Raw genomic sequence first — 15,945 nt, 5'->3', positions numbered from 1 at the left:
AGCAAACCAAGATATAAAATATTAAATAACCAGTTTCCAATCAATAAAGATATTTTATTCAACACACAAATATTCATCAAGCACCTACTATGGGCACATGGTAATTGACATAGCAGCAAAACAAACTCATGGAATATAATTGCAACCTATATTCTTTCTACTGAACCATCAATAAAGCACACAGACCATATCCAAAAAACTGTCTAATGAATGAATAACCAGGAATCAATCAATCCACCAAGAGCATGCCTATACTCTCAAAAATAACTACAATTTACATACATGATTTATTTTTTTCCTGCAAAGAATCCTATTTGCCATGCAAATAATTTCATTTCTACACAGTTATATTTTTCAATTCCCTATATATACTTAATTTTTTTCCTATTAGTAGATACTGTCTAACCAAGTCACTTCTATTTAGCTATGTCAAATTTGCTTCAGCTAACTCTTAATCGTATTTCTCATTTTCATCTGGCCAAATCAAATATATTTTCCTGGCACATGGAGAGAAAATATAATAAAATTTCTAAATACCACCTCTGCAGCATCATACCAAACAGTAATATCATTCCTCCGATCTTCAACAGATCAATCAAAGTGGTACATTTATACCTTACAGGTTTATCTTTATCTCTTAAAATAAGCTCTTAACCTGTCTTTTACCCCAACATATGCAAGAGCTGACTGTAAGAAAATGGTCATAAACTTAAGCTACATATATGTTTATAAAATAGTGTTTAAGAACATTTTAATATTGATTACATAAACATATGACTAATTCCAGTGAAGTAAAATACATTACAACAGAAAGCCAGATACTATGAATCCTTGATTGCTACGTATTGAGAATCTCCTAATTTTAAAGCCTGGCCAAAAGAAGTTTGTTTAAAAGGTCTTTTGAAAATGATAGAAGTTCATAACATCAGCAAGCATCACCTTTAAATAGGAACACTACATTCTCACTGTTTATGATTAAGAGAATATTTTAGGTGGCTGACTTTTTTATGTTCCTACCTGTTATTCTGAATCAAGATGGCACCCTCTGTAAAAGGATCTTACCTGCAGAACATCTTGTATCTTCACCCACACGTCTGCCATGTCATACAATTTGACATCTTCCTGCTGAGTCAGTGGAGTCACAACAGTGTCTTGCAGGTATCCCAGGACAACAGAGTGTGCAGCAGCTACAGCATTAAACTTGTCAAACAGCAACTCCAGCAGTTCTAGAAGTAACCTAGTGAAAAAAATAAACATTTACATACAAACAAACACAAAATGACTGACACTGGCCTGCAAGAAAAACATCAAACTAAAGTGAAGTAGCACACTACCATGTAAACAGCTCATTAAATTTCAACAGATTTCATTTCAAACAGTTGTCTGATCTAAGTAACTTTTGAAAATTTATCTAAGTGTCTGTTTCCTCTGCTATAAAATGGACATGGTGAAGTCAAAGACAAGTATTATATGATCACTTATATGTGGGATCTAAAAAATAATACAAATGAATCTATATACAAAACAGAAACAGACTCACAGATGTAGAAGACAAACTTATAGTTACCAAAGGCGGAAGGGAAAGGGGAAGGATAAATTCAGAGTATGGGACTAACAACTGCAAACTACTATACATAAAATAGGTAAGCAATAGAATTTACTATATAGTGCAGGGAACTATATTCCATATCTTATAATAACCTATAATGGAAAATAATCTGAAAAATATATATATATAACTGAATCACCTTGCTGCACACCTGAAACTAACATCATATTGTAAATCAACTATACTTCAATTTAAAAAAATGGACACGGTGTAAAAAATTTAAAGACAATTCTAAAGTCCCTAAACCAGCAGTAGCAGCTCAATAAACATCTGATTCCTTTTTAACATAATTCAGTAATCACTATACTCTCTATTTATATAGGTAGTTTTTCTAAGGAATTCAGGCAATTTTTTAGACAACAGTTCGAATGTTACAGAGAATGTGTTATTCTCTAGCAATAAATTGGGCACTTTGGTAAGGACACTAATCCCTTTAGTCATGGAAAGCTGTGCTTACTCCCATTCAAATATATGGCCTAACTTGCCTGAAAAAACTATACACCTGCCGAGCAATCTGACTTTAACCACAGGGAGCAGCTTGGACCTCCACATTATCTCATTTTTCATCTTGAGAGATGGACACATATTATTATATCAATTTTATATACTCAAGGACACAAAATGAGGTTGCAAGGCAGCTGACCCTAGAACAAAAGTTGATTTCCATGTCAGAGCACTGAGCCACCTACCTCTCTCTACAGTTTTACAGTGTAGATGTATATTCAGAGATGGCTCAGAGCTTCATGTCATGGATGCAAAGTAATTCCCCCATCACTGAGCCTAACAGCATCACTGATCACTCACACTTAGAATCATCCTTTCCTCCTCTGAAGTTGTATTTTATTCCACTTTTAAGGAACTTATCACATATGGCTCACATATGTGACTCAATCAATGTGGGTCACATTTATTTATATATAGACATTTTACCTCCCTTCCCCATTATTAGTCTTTTAGAGCAGGCACTGCTTTATACATCTCTGTATACGCAGGAGCACTCAGAACAGTGATCAGCAAATATTTGCTGAACGAATTTAATGTGTATACCATGAATGAGTACAGACAATTTTGGAATGTGACCTTTATTGTATAATCTGTGGCTCTCAGTTCACAGTTCCTAAGTAGACTTATAAACCAACCTGGAAAGTAGAAAAGGAAAGCAAAACATCTTGTCAGCAATGTCGATTAACAAGATTTTATTACCATAAATAAGAGGCTATAACTACAATCTCATCAAAACGTATAGCATAATATCTATTCCTATGGCTTCTTTATTGCCCAATTACTGTAATTAATGTGCCAATGTGACAGCCAATAATTATCTTATGATAAAACCCTAATATCTCTGACATTTTGATTTAGACAAGACAGAATCAATTAAAATGTACATATTCCTCCCAGTCTAGAATATACATATATAATCCAGAAATTACACATCGTATTTGTAAATAGGAGCCATTCTACCTTTGAATGATGATTTTTTAAAATCTTTTAAAGGTAAATTCATATTTATACTCACATTTACCTAAAACAATTCTTCACTTTCATCTGTGTTATATAAGAACTACTCAAAATCAGCAGAAAGAGGTACAAAGTACAGGAAGATGTATCTAACTTAACAACTAAAATAGTTAATTCAGTATAGGTAAATAATCTGTGTAAGACAGGTATCTGGCATCATACAGAGAAAATACCTGATTAAGTAAGGTTCTACTTTTCATATAAAGATTTATGCCAAGTATGTAAAAGCCTGTGGTTCCCAAAGGACAATCCACAGACCACAAGATACTTTTCAGTGGTAGACAGAAAAATAAGACCATATATTCACGTTTCACAAAGGTAAGTTTGTTTGATATTTTTGGTATTCTCTTGGTAAAAAAAATCTGTTATTTTCTCCCATGACTGCAGTTATATTGCCAAATGTCCTTACTTGACAAAATTAAAACGTAGTGGGCTTCCCTGGTGGCGCAGTGGTTGAGAGTCTGCCTGCCGATGCGGCGGACGCGGGTTCGTGCCCCAGTCTGGGAGTATCCCACATGCCCCGGAGCGGCTGGGCCCGTGAGCCATGGCCGCTGGGCCTGCGCGTCTGGAGCCTGTGCTCCGCAACGGGAGAGGCCACAGCAGTGGGAGGCCCGCGTATCACAAACAAACAAAAAAAAAAAACGTAGTAACCTTATGCTATACCCCAACATTTCTGGAATGATTTTTTTTAATTTTTATTTTATATTGGTGTATAGTTGATTTACAATGTTGTGTTAGTTTCAAATGTACAGTAAAGTGATTTAGTCATACATATATCTATTCTTTTTCAGATTCTTTTCCCACATAGGTTATTACAGAGTACTAAGGAAAGTTCTCTATGCTATACTGTAGGTCCCTGTTGATTACTTATTTTATGTATAGCAGTATGTACATGTTAATCCAACCTCCCAATCTATCCCTCCCCCTCACCTTTCCCCTTTGGTAACCACTAGTTTGTTTTCTTTGTGCGTCTGTTTCTGTTGAAATGATGTCGATTCATGACATTCAGAAGCGTAAGGCATGCTGGTATCCAACTTCCCAGTGGCGTGAAGTCCTAGGTACAGGCCTACAAACCAGTAATAAAGCAGAAAACACGAAGAGGAGTGGCTCCTCTGAATGGAGGGGCTGCTGCCTGGTTATCTCCAGGGCCACTAGACTCCATGACTGAACACACCTCGGCTGCCACCCAAGGACAAGAGCAACTCAGCAACCAGGGGCAGTGCTCTGTTTAGAAAAGAGACCTAAGAAGGAACTGAGGTGTAAAATGAGATCCGTGGTATCTTAACAGTATGGAAATAGCAATCCCCAGATAAAATGCGACATACGACCACCTTCTGCCACACCAGGAGGATCAAGACCAAGATAGATGTGTTGTAGTATGACTATCAGAGCCATAAGACAGGCTACAGAGGGAAGAAAAAAAGAAGAGCCAGGCCGGAAATCAAGACACTCTATTTGCCGCTCTGCCTACCTTGAAACATCCACCAATTTCAAAGAGAGGGAAGCTCTCCTCTGCCTCACCACAGCACAGTCTCGACAATACTAATAAAACCCGCAGCTCCGACATTAAAACTTAAAACTTTTGTGCTGCAAATGATACCATCAAGAAAGTGAAAAGGCAACCCAAGAAATGGGAGAAAATATTTGCAAATAATTTACCTGATAAAGGATTTGTATCTAGAATACCTCAAGATTTCTTACAACTAGTAACAAGACAACCAAATTTTAAAATGGACAAAGGATTTGAATATGCATTTCTCCAAAGAAGATATATGAATGACCAGTAGGCAAACAGAAGATGCTCAACATCTTAGCCATCAGAGAAATACACATCAAAACCGTGAGATACCAGTTTTTGGATGCTTATAATCAAAAACACAGACAATACAAAGTACTGGTAAGGATGTAGAGAAATCTGAACTCTCATACAGCACTGGTGAGAATGTAAAAATGGTACAACTGCTTTGGAAAACAGTTTGGCAGTTCCTCAAAACATTAAACATAGAGTTACCATACATACCCAGCAATTCCACTCCTAGGTATATATCCAAGAAAAACAAAAAAACACATGTGCACAGAAATGTGTACACAAATGCTCACAGCAGCATTATTCATAATAGTAAAATATTAAAATCGTAGTAAAATAGTAATAGCAAAATCATAAAGTGGAAATAATCCAAATGTCCATCAACTAACAAATGGACCAAAAAAACCCGAGGCATATTTATACAATAGAGTATTATTTGGCTATAAAAGGAGATGAAGTACTGATACATATTACAACATGAACCTTGAAAACATTATGCAAAGTGAAAAAAATCACAGAAGACTACTTTGTGACTTTGTGTGATTCTATTTATATGAAATATCCAGAATAGGCAAATTACACAGATGGAAAATATGTTAGTGGTTCTTAGGTAGGTGGGAATTACCCACTAAAGCATATGGGGTTTGTTTTGTAGGGGGGACAAAAATGTTCTGGAACTACAGAGTGGTGATGGTTGCACACCCTGTGAATACACCAAAAACCACTGTTTCAATGGGTGGTTTGTGTAGTATGTGTATTATATCTCAATTTAGCTGTTTTTTGTTTTTGTTTTTTAAATCATCAGCTGTGGCTCTGAGTCAGGACAGTGAGGGCCCAACACCTCCCCTGTGGTGAAATGAAAACATATAGAACAGTGAAAAAAGGAAACTGATGTCTCAAAAAGTGAAGTATTATGAACACTGACTCCTTCAGAATCTTACTACAAGGAGGACATTAGTTTTTCTCTATTGGTTCACTTGTTTTTTGTTTGTTTTTCCTTCTTACATAAGTAACCGATAAAGAAACAAAAGATGCACATTCTTTCCCAACATTGATAATTCTTAACCTTGTAATTATGAGAAAATCTCTCAACTTCAAGTGTTCCCATCTGTAAAACCAAAGTATTAATTAATACCTGTTCCAGGAGCCTCACACAACTGATGGATGGATCACATTAGAAAATGGACAGAATTAGTTAAAAGGTAATTGTACTGTATTAAAGAGAGAGGAGGTTTCAGGATCCTTTTGTCTGGATTTCTGGCTTGAGCAACTCTGAAGACAATGGTTACCCTTCCTGAGAGAAAGAGAAAGAGAGAGTGGGGAGAGGGAGAGAGAATGAGAATGAAGTGAAGACAGAAACTGTTGAAAAGCAGAGCTGTTGGCTTTAGATCTGAAGATGTTAAGTTTAAGGTGTTACATACCGGTCCTCAGATATGCAAGTCTGGAGCTCAGGAGAGAGACTGATACTGGAAATTTACAAAGTGATAAATATCTGAGAGGATGAGATTACTCAGGGATAATATGCAGAGTAAGACAAGCAAGCCAACATTCCCCGAAATAGCAGCAGTGAAGAGATGTTCAGGAAGTAGCGAGGCAGGAAAACGACGACAGGAAGGAAAATTGTAGAAGACAGTGGAGAAGAGAATAGCAACAGAGCCAAGGCTACATGGCAAGCAGCTGAAGTAAAGATAGAAACGTACAACTCACAGGTCCCAGTGACCTTGGCAAGAAGGGTTTCAGGGGAGCACTGGATGCTGAACTCAGCAGTGGGATAAGGAGTGAATGGCTAATAAGGGAAAGACTCCAAGTCAATCACACACTTTGCAAAGGCTGACCGTTCCTCACCAACACATGCCCTCCTAAAAAAAGAAAATGAAAAAGCAAGTGACTCTCTCCCAATGCAGCAAGAATAATAGAGACCAGGAATCACTCACATGAACAAGACATAAAATGCAGTAGTCTGGCCCAATTTAAAGCTACCAGAAATAAACTGAAATATGCTGTTAATATTCACATACACAAGAGGGAAGGGATATGGGAACAGATGTATATGTATAACTGATTCACTTTGTTATAAAGCAGAAACTAATTAAAAAAAAATTCACATACACTCTCTGGCTGCCCACGCGACACTAGACTGAGAAAACAAGTGTTTGCCTTTCAGTGCAGACACACTCAGGATGACCTGCACACACAGAACCCCACAAAAGTCATCCCCTGAACTTGAGGACACAGGGAGGGGGAAGGGTAAGCTGGGATGAAGTGAGAGAGTGGCATGGACATGTATACACTACCAAATGTAAAATAGATAGCTAGTGGGAAGCAGCCACATAGCACAGGGAGAACAGCTTGGTGCTTTGTGACCACCTAGAGGGGTGGGATAGGGAGGGTGGGAGGGAGACGCAAGAGGGAGGAGATATGGGGATGTATGTATATGTATAGATGATTCACTTTGTTATACAGCAGAAACTAACACACCATTGTAAAGCAATTACACTCCAATAAAGATGTTAAAAAAAAAAAAAGTCATTCCCGACCCTACTCTGCCAACAAAATATCGACTAAATAAAAGAAGAAATAAAACATGACACTGCAACTAGCTCAGTTGCTTAAATCCTGTTAGGATCAAGGTTTTCACCACTAATCCAAAAGACAAAAGAGCAGGCAGAATCATTAAATTACTAGAGATTAAACTGAATTGAATTGAAAAGGCATCAGACAGGAATAAGCCTAAGAACCATAGACTACCGGTCAGAAGAAAATCGTGCATGAGAATGCGCGCGCATACACACACACACACACACAGAGGCTATTTCCACAGTCACAAAACAGTATGCAATAATATGCAATACAACACCACAGTCAGTGAAAGAAACTTCAATCCTGGGATGGCAATGTAGTATAAATGCCGGTATAAAGGACTGGCATTAGAAAGCTGGACTTGGTACCAGCTCTCTGCTGAACAGCCATGGGATTTTCAGTACATCATGGGACTGTTCCAAGTCTCAGGCTCCTCAAACACAAATTTCCTCAATTACAATTTCCTAGTCACAAACTGTGAAAATTAAATGCAATAATATAAGTGAAAGTATACTAAAAAGCAAGCTCAAAACAACAGTAAATTGCTTCCTATACCTTTAACGGTTACCATCTAGAGAGGGAAAAGGGGGGAGACAAAAGATACTCCAGATGTCCCCATGGCCCAGCTGCATCTCTGTCCTTCCCCCAGCTTAGCGAAGTCCTGCTTGTATTCCATAAGATGCACTAGTATCATCCCAAGAGAACCCCTCTTTAATTCTGTTAGTTGGAGGTGGGTTCTGTCACTGCTCACTAAGAGAGGTCTAATTCACAGAATAACAGCCAATTCCTTCATTTCCCTTTCATTCTACAATCCCTAAAAAAAAGCAGGTGATCACAATGGACTGACAGAAGTGACAAAAGAGCAACATGCATGGCCTCCTGGGCCAGAGAGTAAGAACACAGTCCCTGTTTATGTGTGGTTATGGACACACACCTCTCCCCCAACACATGGCCCAATGCCTAGAGTGGAGAAAACAGTTAAGTTGTGGGTGCCTGAGTACATATGAATAAAAGAATGAGCAATTTAGGGTGGCAGTATTTGGAGAAGTCCAGGACTAGAGCCACCAACCTGGGGTCCTCTGCGTGGGGCCAGCAGCCAAAGCTGTCATGATGGACGAGAGCCCTTAAACAGTGAGGCTGGAGTGAGATAATGATGATGACAACGACGAGGACCACAACAAAGACAACTACGTCTTCACAGCCACACTGATGACAACAGGCCAGGCGCTGTGTGAAGCGCACATTTTATCCTCGGGAGAACCCTATGAGAAAGGTACTACTTTTATCCCCACATGATAGACAAGAGAACTAAAGCTCAGAGATAAAGAGAGACCAAAGGACTCCATTTTGGAGAATGTTTCCTTTAAAGGATGTTAGGAAAAAAAGTAATTTAAGAGAAGAGGCCAGAGTTATCAGTGCTATCAAATGCTACAGAAACCAAGGCTGGAAAGAGCATCAACAGAACAGTCTATCCTGCCTCTATTTTCTCACTGCCAACCAGTTTACCCCTGGTACTCTACTAAAACAATTCCTGCAAAAGTCTCAAATCATCATTTTGCTCATTCTAAGATATATACACTACTCTATATAAAATAGATAACCAACAAGGACCTACTGTACAGCACAGGGAACTATACTTAATATTTTATAACAACCGATAAGGGAGAAGAATCTGAAAAAGAATAGATACATACACATGTATAACTGAATCACTCTGCTGTACACCTGAAACGAACATAACATTATAAATCAACTATACATCTAAACAAATAAATAAGTAAGACCTCTTCAGTCCTTATTCAATGAGGTGCAGTGCTTGTTTCTACTGACCACTCACTCCTCCTTGAAACACTGTCTTCCACGGGCTCCGATCCTATACTCTTTCACTCTCCTCCTTCCACCTCCCCGGTTGCGCCTTCTCACGAATCTCTTCCTCAGCCTGTTCCTTAAATGCTGTCAACCCTTCTCAATCCTCATACTCTCTCTGGGTGAGCTCATTCACCACTTATGTCTTCGGTCATCCACCCGCTAATGACTCCCAAACGTATCTTCTGTCCAGACGGCTCTCCTGAGCTGTAGACATCAAACCTAACACGTCTTAAATAAAACTCATCATTGTCCTCCCCAAACGTACTTTTCCATTTACCTAAGTCAGTGAACGGTATCACTTACCCCAGAAAATCATCCTCCCCTCCCCTATTCCTCAAATCCAACCAATTACCAACCTCTTGTATTTCTACCTCTTTACTACCTCTACCATGGGCCCACTTTAGCCCATTGCCACTGTTACTCTGCTAATGCAGGCCTTATCATCTCTTCCCTGGATTTTTAAAACAACCCTTAGAGGAGACTCCTTTCTTCCAGTCCTTGCCTCTCTCTCTCTAGACTGTAAATTCAATGAGGGTAAGAACTATACCTGATTTATCACAGTATTCTAGTATTTGTCATAATAGTAAGCATATGACAGGCAATAAATGAGTATTTGTTCAAAGAAAGAATGAAACAATGAGCTCCAGCAGATGGGGGAGATAGAGACCGGATTACAGATAACAAGTGGCAAGGAAATATGTATTACTGACTGTAATCCCCTGGAAGGAAATTAGAAGACCACAACAAAAATATTTCACACAAAATTCTCCTCTCAAAAGATAACCTCATCAACATAAACATGAGAACGAAAAGAAATATAGTTACAAGCTGAAAGATGTATATGCATTCAGAGCTAACTTTAATAATACTGTGTTAAAATCTATTTTGTATTAAAAAACATGAAAGAGTCAAGAAGAAGCAAATATTTGTTCTTTAAACATACTTCCAATTACCTGGCAGGTTTTAAAAACAGGCTTCTTATAAATACAAGCAAAATGTTACCTATTCTCCCAGATAGCCTACTAACTTCCTACCCATAGCTACTCCTATGTATCTCATCTTGGAGTGCCACCATGAAAAAAGGCAGAGAATTAAGGAGAAGAAAATGTTAAGGAATAGTCACAGTTGCACAAGTCAAGAAATGTCTGTGGTATAAAGCTATATCATCAAGCTGTGAAAAATGTTCAATATTTAAGGTGAGATTCAACTATCTGAATCTAAATTTAACATCCAGGGAACCTTGAATTAGTCATTTGGCTGGAAAATCCATGTTAGCAGCCAAGAAGCTGCCTTGCTTGGTCACGAAGTAAAGATACACACACAAGGTAGAAAATCAGCCCTGTTATACTACTTATCTGCTGAGACCTTAATATCAGGTTTCTGCGTTTTCCCACTGACAGACATAGGCATTAACCACAGAATATTTATTTCCCTACTTCTATGTTCTAAAAGATAAGAAAATACTGAACTCTGAGCTTAGGTTTTATATGAAAAATTAAAAGAAACTGATCATCAATTACTTCATATCAAAATGGTCTTAGTTTTACACTCCTGTATCTCACATACACATTTTCATAATAAACTTGGCTGAGCTAATATTTTTCATTTCAAACAGGACACAGATGCCATTTAATCTTCAAGGTTATCTAATACCTACTTCTAAGGGATAGAGATTAGTTTCACCACTTTTATTAATAACTATCTTCATGTAAAGAGCAGTTACTATCTGAGGAGTGCTGACTAATTCTCCATCTGCACTATGAAAAGAATAGGAAAAAACTATTAGCAATATAGAATGAAACACAGTAAAAATAAAAAGAACCGCTCCTGGCTCTAGTAATTGCCTTCCTGTGTCACTTCCCCACTTGTCAAGTCAGCCTCTCATGCTCAGTTTCTGAATTCTTAGTAGATGACCTCGAACGAACTTCTAGTTCTAACGTGTGGCAAATTAGGGACTGAAATTAGAAAATAAACCCAGGCCCTTTTTCTTTGAATTAAAGTATTAGTATCATTCTTTCAAAAGCCTTTCCCAGGACAGTCTCCTCAACAAAAGATGATGAAAAAACTGAATAGGCATATGCAAAAGAATGAAACTGGAACACTCTCTTACACCATACACAGAAATCAACTCAAAATGAATTAAAGACTTGAACTTAGAACTGAAACCATATAACTCTTACATGAAAACATAGGAATAAGAGCCTTGACATTAGTCTTGGCAATGACTCTTTGGATTTGACACCAAAAGCAAAGATAAACAAGTAGAGAGCCACATCAAATTAAAAGCTTCTGCACAGCAAAGGACACCATCAACAGAATGAAAAGCAACCTATGAATGGGAGAAAATATTTGCAAACCATATATCTGATAAAAAGTTAATATCCCAAATGTATAAAGAACTCACACAACTCAAAAACACAATCCGATTAATGGGCAGAGAAACTGAATAGACATTTTTCCAAAGAAGACATACAAATGACCAAAATGTACACAAAATGGTGCTCAACATTACTAATTATCAGGGAAATGCAAATCAGACCATAAGGAGCTATCACCACACACCTGATAGAAGGGCTATCATCAAAAAGACAAGAGATAACAAGTGTCGGGGAGGATATGGAGAAAAGGGAACCCTTGTACACTGTAGGGTGGGAATGTAAATTGATGCAGCCACTATGAAAAATAGTATGGAGGTTCCTCAAAAAACTAAAAGAACTACCATATGATCCTGCAATCCCACTTCTGGGTATATATCCAATAGAAATGAAAACAGACTCTCAAAAAATATCTGCACTCCCATGTTTATTGCAGCATTATTCACAAGAGCGAAGACACAGAAACAACCTAAGTGTCCATCAATGAGTGAATAGATAACATACGCACACGCACGCACAACCCCATGCTTCCACTGCAGGGAACAGGGGTTTGATCCCCGGTAGGAGAACTAGGATCCCGCATGCTGCGTGGCTTGGCCACAACACACACACACACACACACACACACACACTGTGGACTGTTATTCAGCCATGAGAAAGAAGGACATCCTGCCATTTGCGACAGCATGAATGGACCTTGAGGGCATTAGGTTAAGTGAAATAAGTCAGACAGAGAAAGACAAATACTATATGTTCTCACTCATATGTGGAACCTAAAAAAAGCCAAAGTCAAAGGAACAGAGACTAGAGTGGTGGCTGCCAGGGGCTATGGAAAACGGGAGATGGTGGTCAAGGAGTACAACCTTCGAGTTATAAGATGAATAAGATCTGAGGAGCTAAGGTAAAGTGTAGTGATTATAGTTAATACTGTATTATATAATACTAGAAAGTTACTAAGACAGTACATCTTAAAAGTTATCACCACAAAAAAGAAATGGTAATTATGCGATGTGATGCAGGTGTTAGCCAATGCTAGGGTGGTCATCATTCTGCAATATTTAAGTATATCAAATCAACACATTGTACACCTTAAACCTACACAATGTTATGTCAGTTATCTCAATAAAGCTAGGGGGAAGAAAAGCCTTTCACCCATTTGAAAAATCATATTTCATCATGATGGAACATTGGAAAAGTTATCCGCAAATCCACTTCCCAAAGACAAGAAAAGTTATGATTTTAGGTGTATATTCTTAGTACTTAGTTGTATACTGGTCTTAGTACAAGAACGTACAAGGTTTCTAGGGGAACTGTTTACGTGTCTCTAAGTCATCAGTCTGATTCTCAAGTGAGTCAATTAAGACTCATTTACTCTGTAGTGGCTGATCACACTTCTTAACATGTCCAGCTATCGCTGAGAGGCCTGCCATTGATCACAGCAGGGTGGGGGGGTGGAGACTGTACGGGTGCAGGAATGGATGTGTCAGCGTAAATACCGCCCTTTCTCCTGAGGAAGAACAAAATCAGGCCCAGGAAATGAGTTAGGACTGTCATCTTTACATAAGCCAGAAAGCAAACTTCCATGGAGGATACAGACAACTTATCCTCTTAATTCCACCACCAACCAGCTTTGTGAAACTGTCAAATTACTGCAGTTTTCCCAATTCCCTGGGTAAATCTGAGATTAATAATAATGCCCCTACCTGTGATGAGGCCAACAGTAAAGCTCACTCAGGTGAGATGCCAGATGGCAGACTGCTTTGCAAAGCATAAATGCTACAAAACTACAGAACCCCGTGATGTCTGTGATGTTATAAAGAGTGTTCTCAAATTTTAGCATGTGTAGAATCATCTAGAGACTCCTGTGGGCCCTGCACGCAGGGATTCCAATTTAATCACCCCTCCCCACAGGGATAATTTGCATTTCTAACTTTCAAGTGACATTGGTATTGCTGGTCCTTAGACCCCACTCTGTGTAGTACTGAGATTTTTTAAAAAATAAAAATCGTTTCCTCTAATTTTAAAATTGTCTTCTTTGCATTTTTCTTATTTATTCATTCATTAAACTTCCTGGGCACTTAGTATGTGCCCAGCCCTAAATCAGGCTGCAAACACAAAGTTAACCCCCCTCTTAAAAACTTACAGCCCAATCTGATTAGAGAACATAATGATGATATGGGCCAGGAACGAGAGGAGCCCAGAAAAATAAAGTACAGCCTAAGATACACACAAAGGTGCTCTAATCATATCTGACCTCACTCCTAAACATCACCAAGGGAAGAATTTCATTTGACACACTTTTTTTTTTAGCAGCAAACAGCTCAGCTTTTTATTGAATGTGTTACTAAAGAGGTTTAGTCAAAAATAGCAAAACCCATGTCATCGTCAGACTCTTCGGATTCTTCTTTCTTCGCTTCCACCTTCTTCTCCTCAGCTGGGGCAGCAGTGGTGGAGGGGGCAGGTCACCTGCCTCCCACCGCGGATGAGGCTCCGGATGTTGATACCGACCAAAGCCTTTGCAAACAAGCCTGGCCAAAAAGGTTCAACATTTACACCGGCTGCTTTAATGAGGGCATTGATCTTTTCCTCCGTGACCGTCACCTCATCGTCATGCAGGATGAGGGCCGAGTAGATGCAGGCGAGCTCCAATACAGAGGCCATAGTGCGGGCGAGCGCTAGGCAGGGGCTGCCGGGCGCGGTGCTAGTCGCCAGATGAAGTGAGGGCCTCACTCCAGTGCAGCCTTAGCTTCCTGGGAAGGACGGAGCAGCTCAGCAGTAGCTGAGGAAAGCTGACACAAGTTTTTGTTTGTGGGTTTTTGCTATGAGAAAGATTCAGGGCCGGTTTGAGTGTGGAGTATCTTTGGATTATGACACCAGCAAGCACACAGAAAAGGAAAAGATCTAAGGCAGCTCCTACTATCTGCCAAATAAAGACGTGGCCTTGATGCAACACGAAGGCAGACACCTAAATAACGTTATCAATAACCTAAAATGTAGATTGTATCCGTCATTTCCTTAACTGGCCCCATCTCTAATATGAACCTCCTACAGCATGCAAAACAAGAGGAATAAAAAGCATTTTTTCTTTTACCCTGACAAATATAAAACAAAGATTTAAGAAATGTAACACTAAGACCTCTAGCACATTCAGCCAAGCTCCCTTTCTCCAGGGACTATAACCAAAGGATAACATAAGGATCAGAAAGACAGCTGTCCAACTGCACGTCTACCAAAGAGCTACGAACTTTACCAACATTATTAATTCACCTGATATGCTAAGAAGCTATCACCTATTGCTTACGTGGGAAATCTAAAAAAAAAAAATGATACAAATGAACTTATTTACAGAACATAAACAGAGTCACAGACTTAGAGAAGGAACTTATGGTTACCAGGGGGAAGGTGGGGGGGAGGGACAGTTAGGGAGTGTGGGATTGACATGTACACACTGCTATATTTAAAATGGATAACCAACGGGGACCTACTGTATAGCACAGGGAACTCTCCTCAGTACTCTGTAACAAGTAATTGGGAAAAGAATTTGAAAAAGAATAGATAGGTGTACATGTATAACTGAATCACCTTGTTGTACACCTGAAACTAACACAACATTGTTAATCAACTATACTCCAATATAAAATAAAATGTTAAAAAAAAAGAAGAAGCTATCATCAATTAATTTAAGTCTTACAAGAAAGTATGTAGATTTGGGACCAGTACTACCTTCCATGGTAATAAACTGTATATTTTAGTTAACAAATGGTGTAATAAGCCCCATATGTAAAGAAGTAATTCCTTTCACTTGTTCTAAAAGTATTTTAGTAAAGCTGCAGGGGATTATATTCTAGTTGAGGAATAGTGGAATTTCTTCCCTATGTCCCTGGTTCATCCTATTCATACTCTTCAGTATTTAATAGTTGGTGTATTTAGAGCATGTTCTCACTGATACATGTAATCAAAACTAGAGATTTAATCAAATGGAATCATAATCACTGAAGTTAAATTTACTTGCTTCCCGCTTGCTTTGATTCAAATTAACTACTCATCTAAATTACATCGAGGCCCTTCCTGATTCCAAGCATGTCCAGGTGCTACACGCAGTGCTTGGGAATGGCTACAAGAAGCCACAAGGACAAATGCTTGACCTTGCTTCAAAGCTGCTCTTAAATGATTTTTCTGTAAAA

General features: G+C 38.6%; 1 protein-coding gene and 1 pseudogene across 2 annotated transcripts in view; both read right to left on the bottom strand.

The window, feature by feature from the left end:
* Positions 1–15,945, bottom strand: part of EXOC4 (exocyst complex component 4) — an 813,795-nt gene that overhangs the window by 703,144 nt on the left and 94,706 nt on the right. Inside the window, exon 7 of the mRNA XM_081244856.1 lies at positions 1,063–1,237. Coding sequence (XP_081100982.1) covers positions 1,063–1,237 — 175 coding nt within the window. The remainder of the gene's footprint in view (positions 1–1,062; positions 1,238–15,945) is intronic.
* On the bottom strand, positions 14,116–14,479 carry LOC308622745 (large ribosomal subunit protein P1-like; annotated as a pseudogene). The gene has a single exon. The product of its transcript is annotated as a large ribosomal subunit protein P1-like (transcript).

This window comes from Mesoplodon bidens (assembly GCF_964165515.1).
Source record: "Mesoplodon bidens genome assembly, chromosome: 9".
Lineage (NCBI taxonomy): Eukaryota > Metazoa > Chordata > Mammalia > Artiodactyla > Ziphiidae > Mesoplodon > Mesoplodon bidens.
Note: the sequence above shows the minus strand (reverse complement) of the source record. Positions and strands in the feature narration are given on the sequence as shown.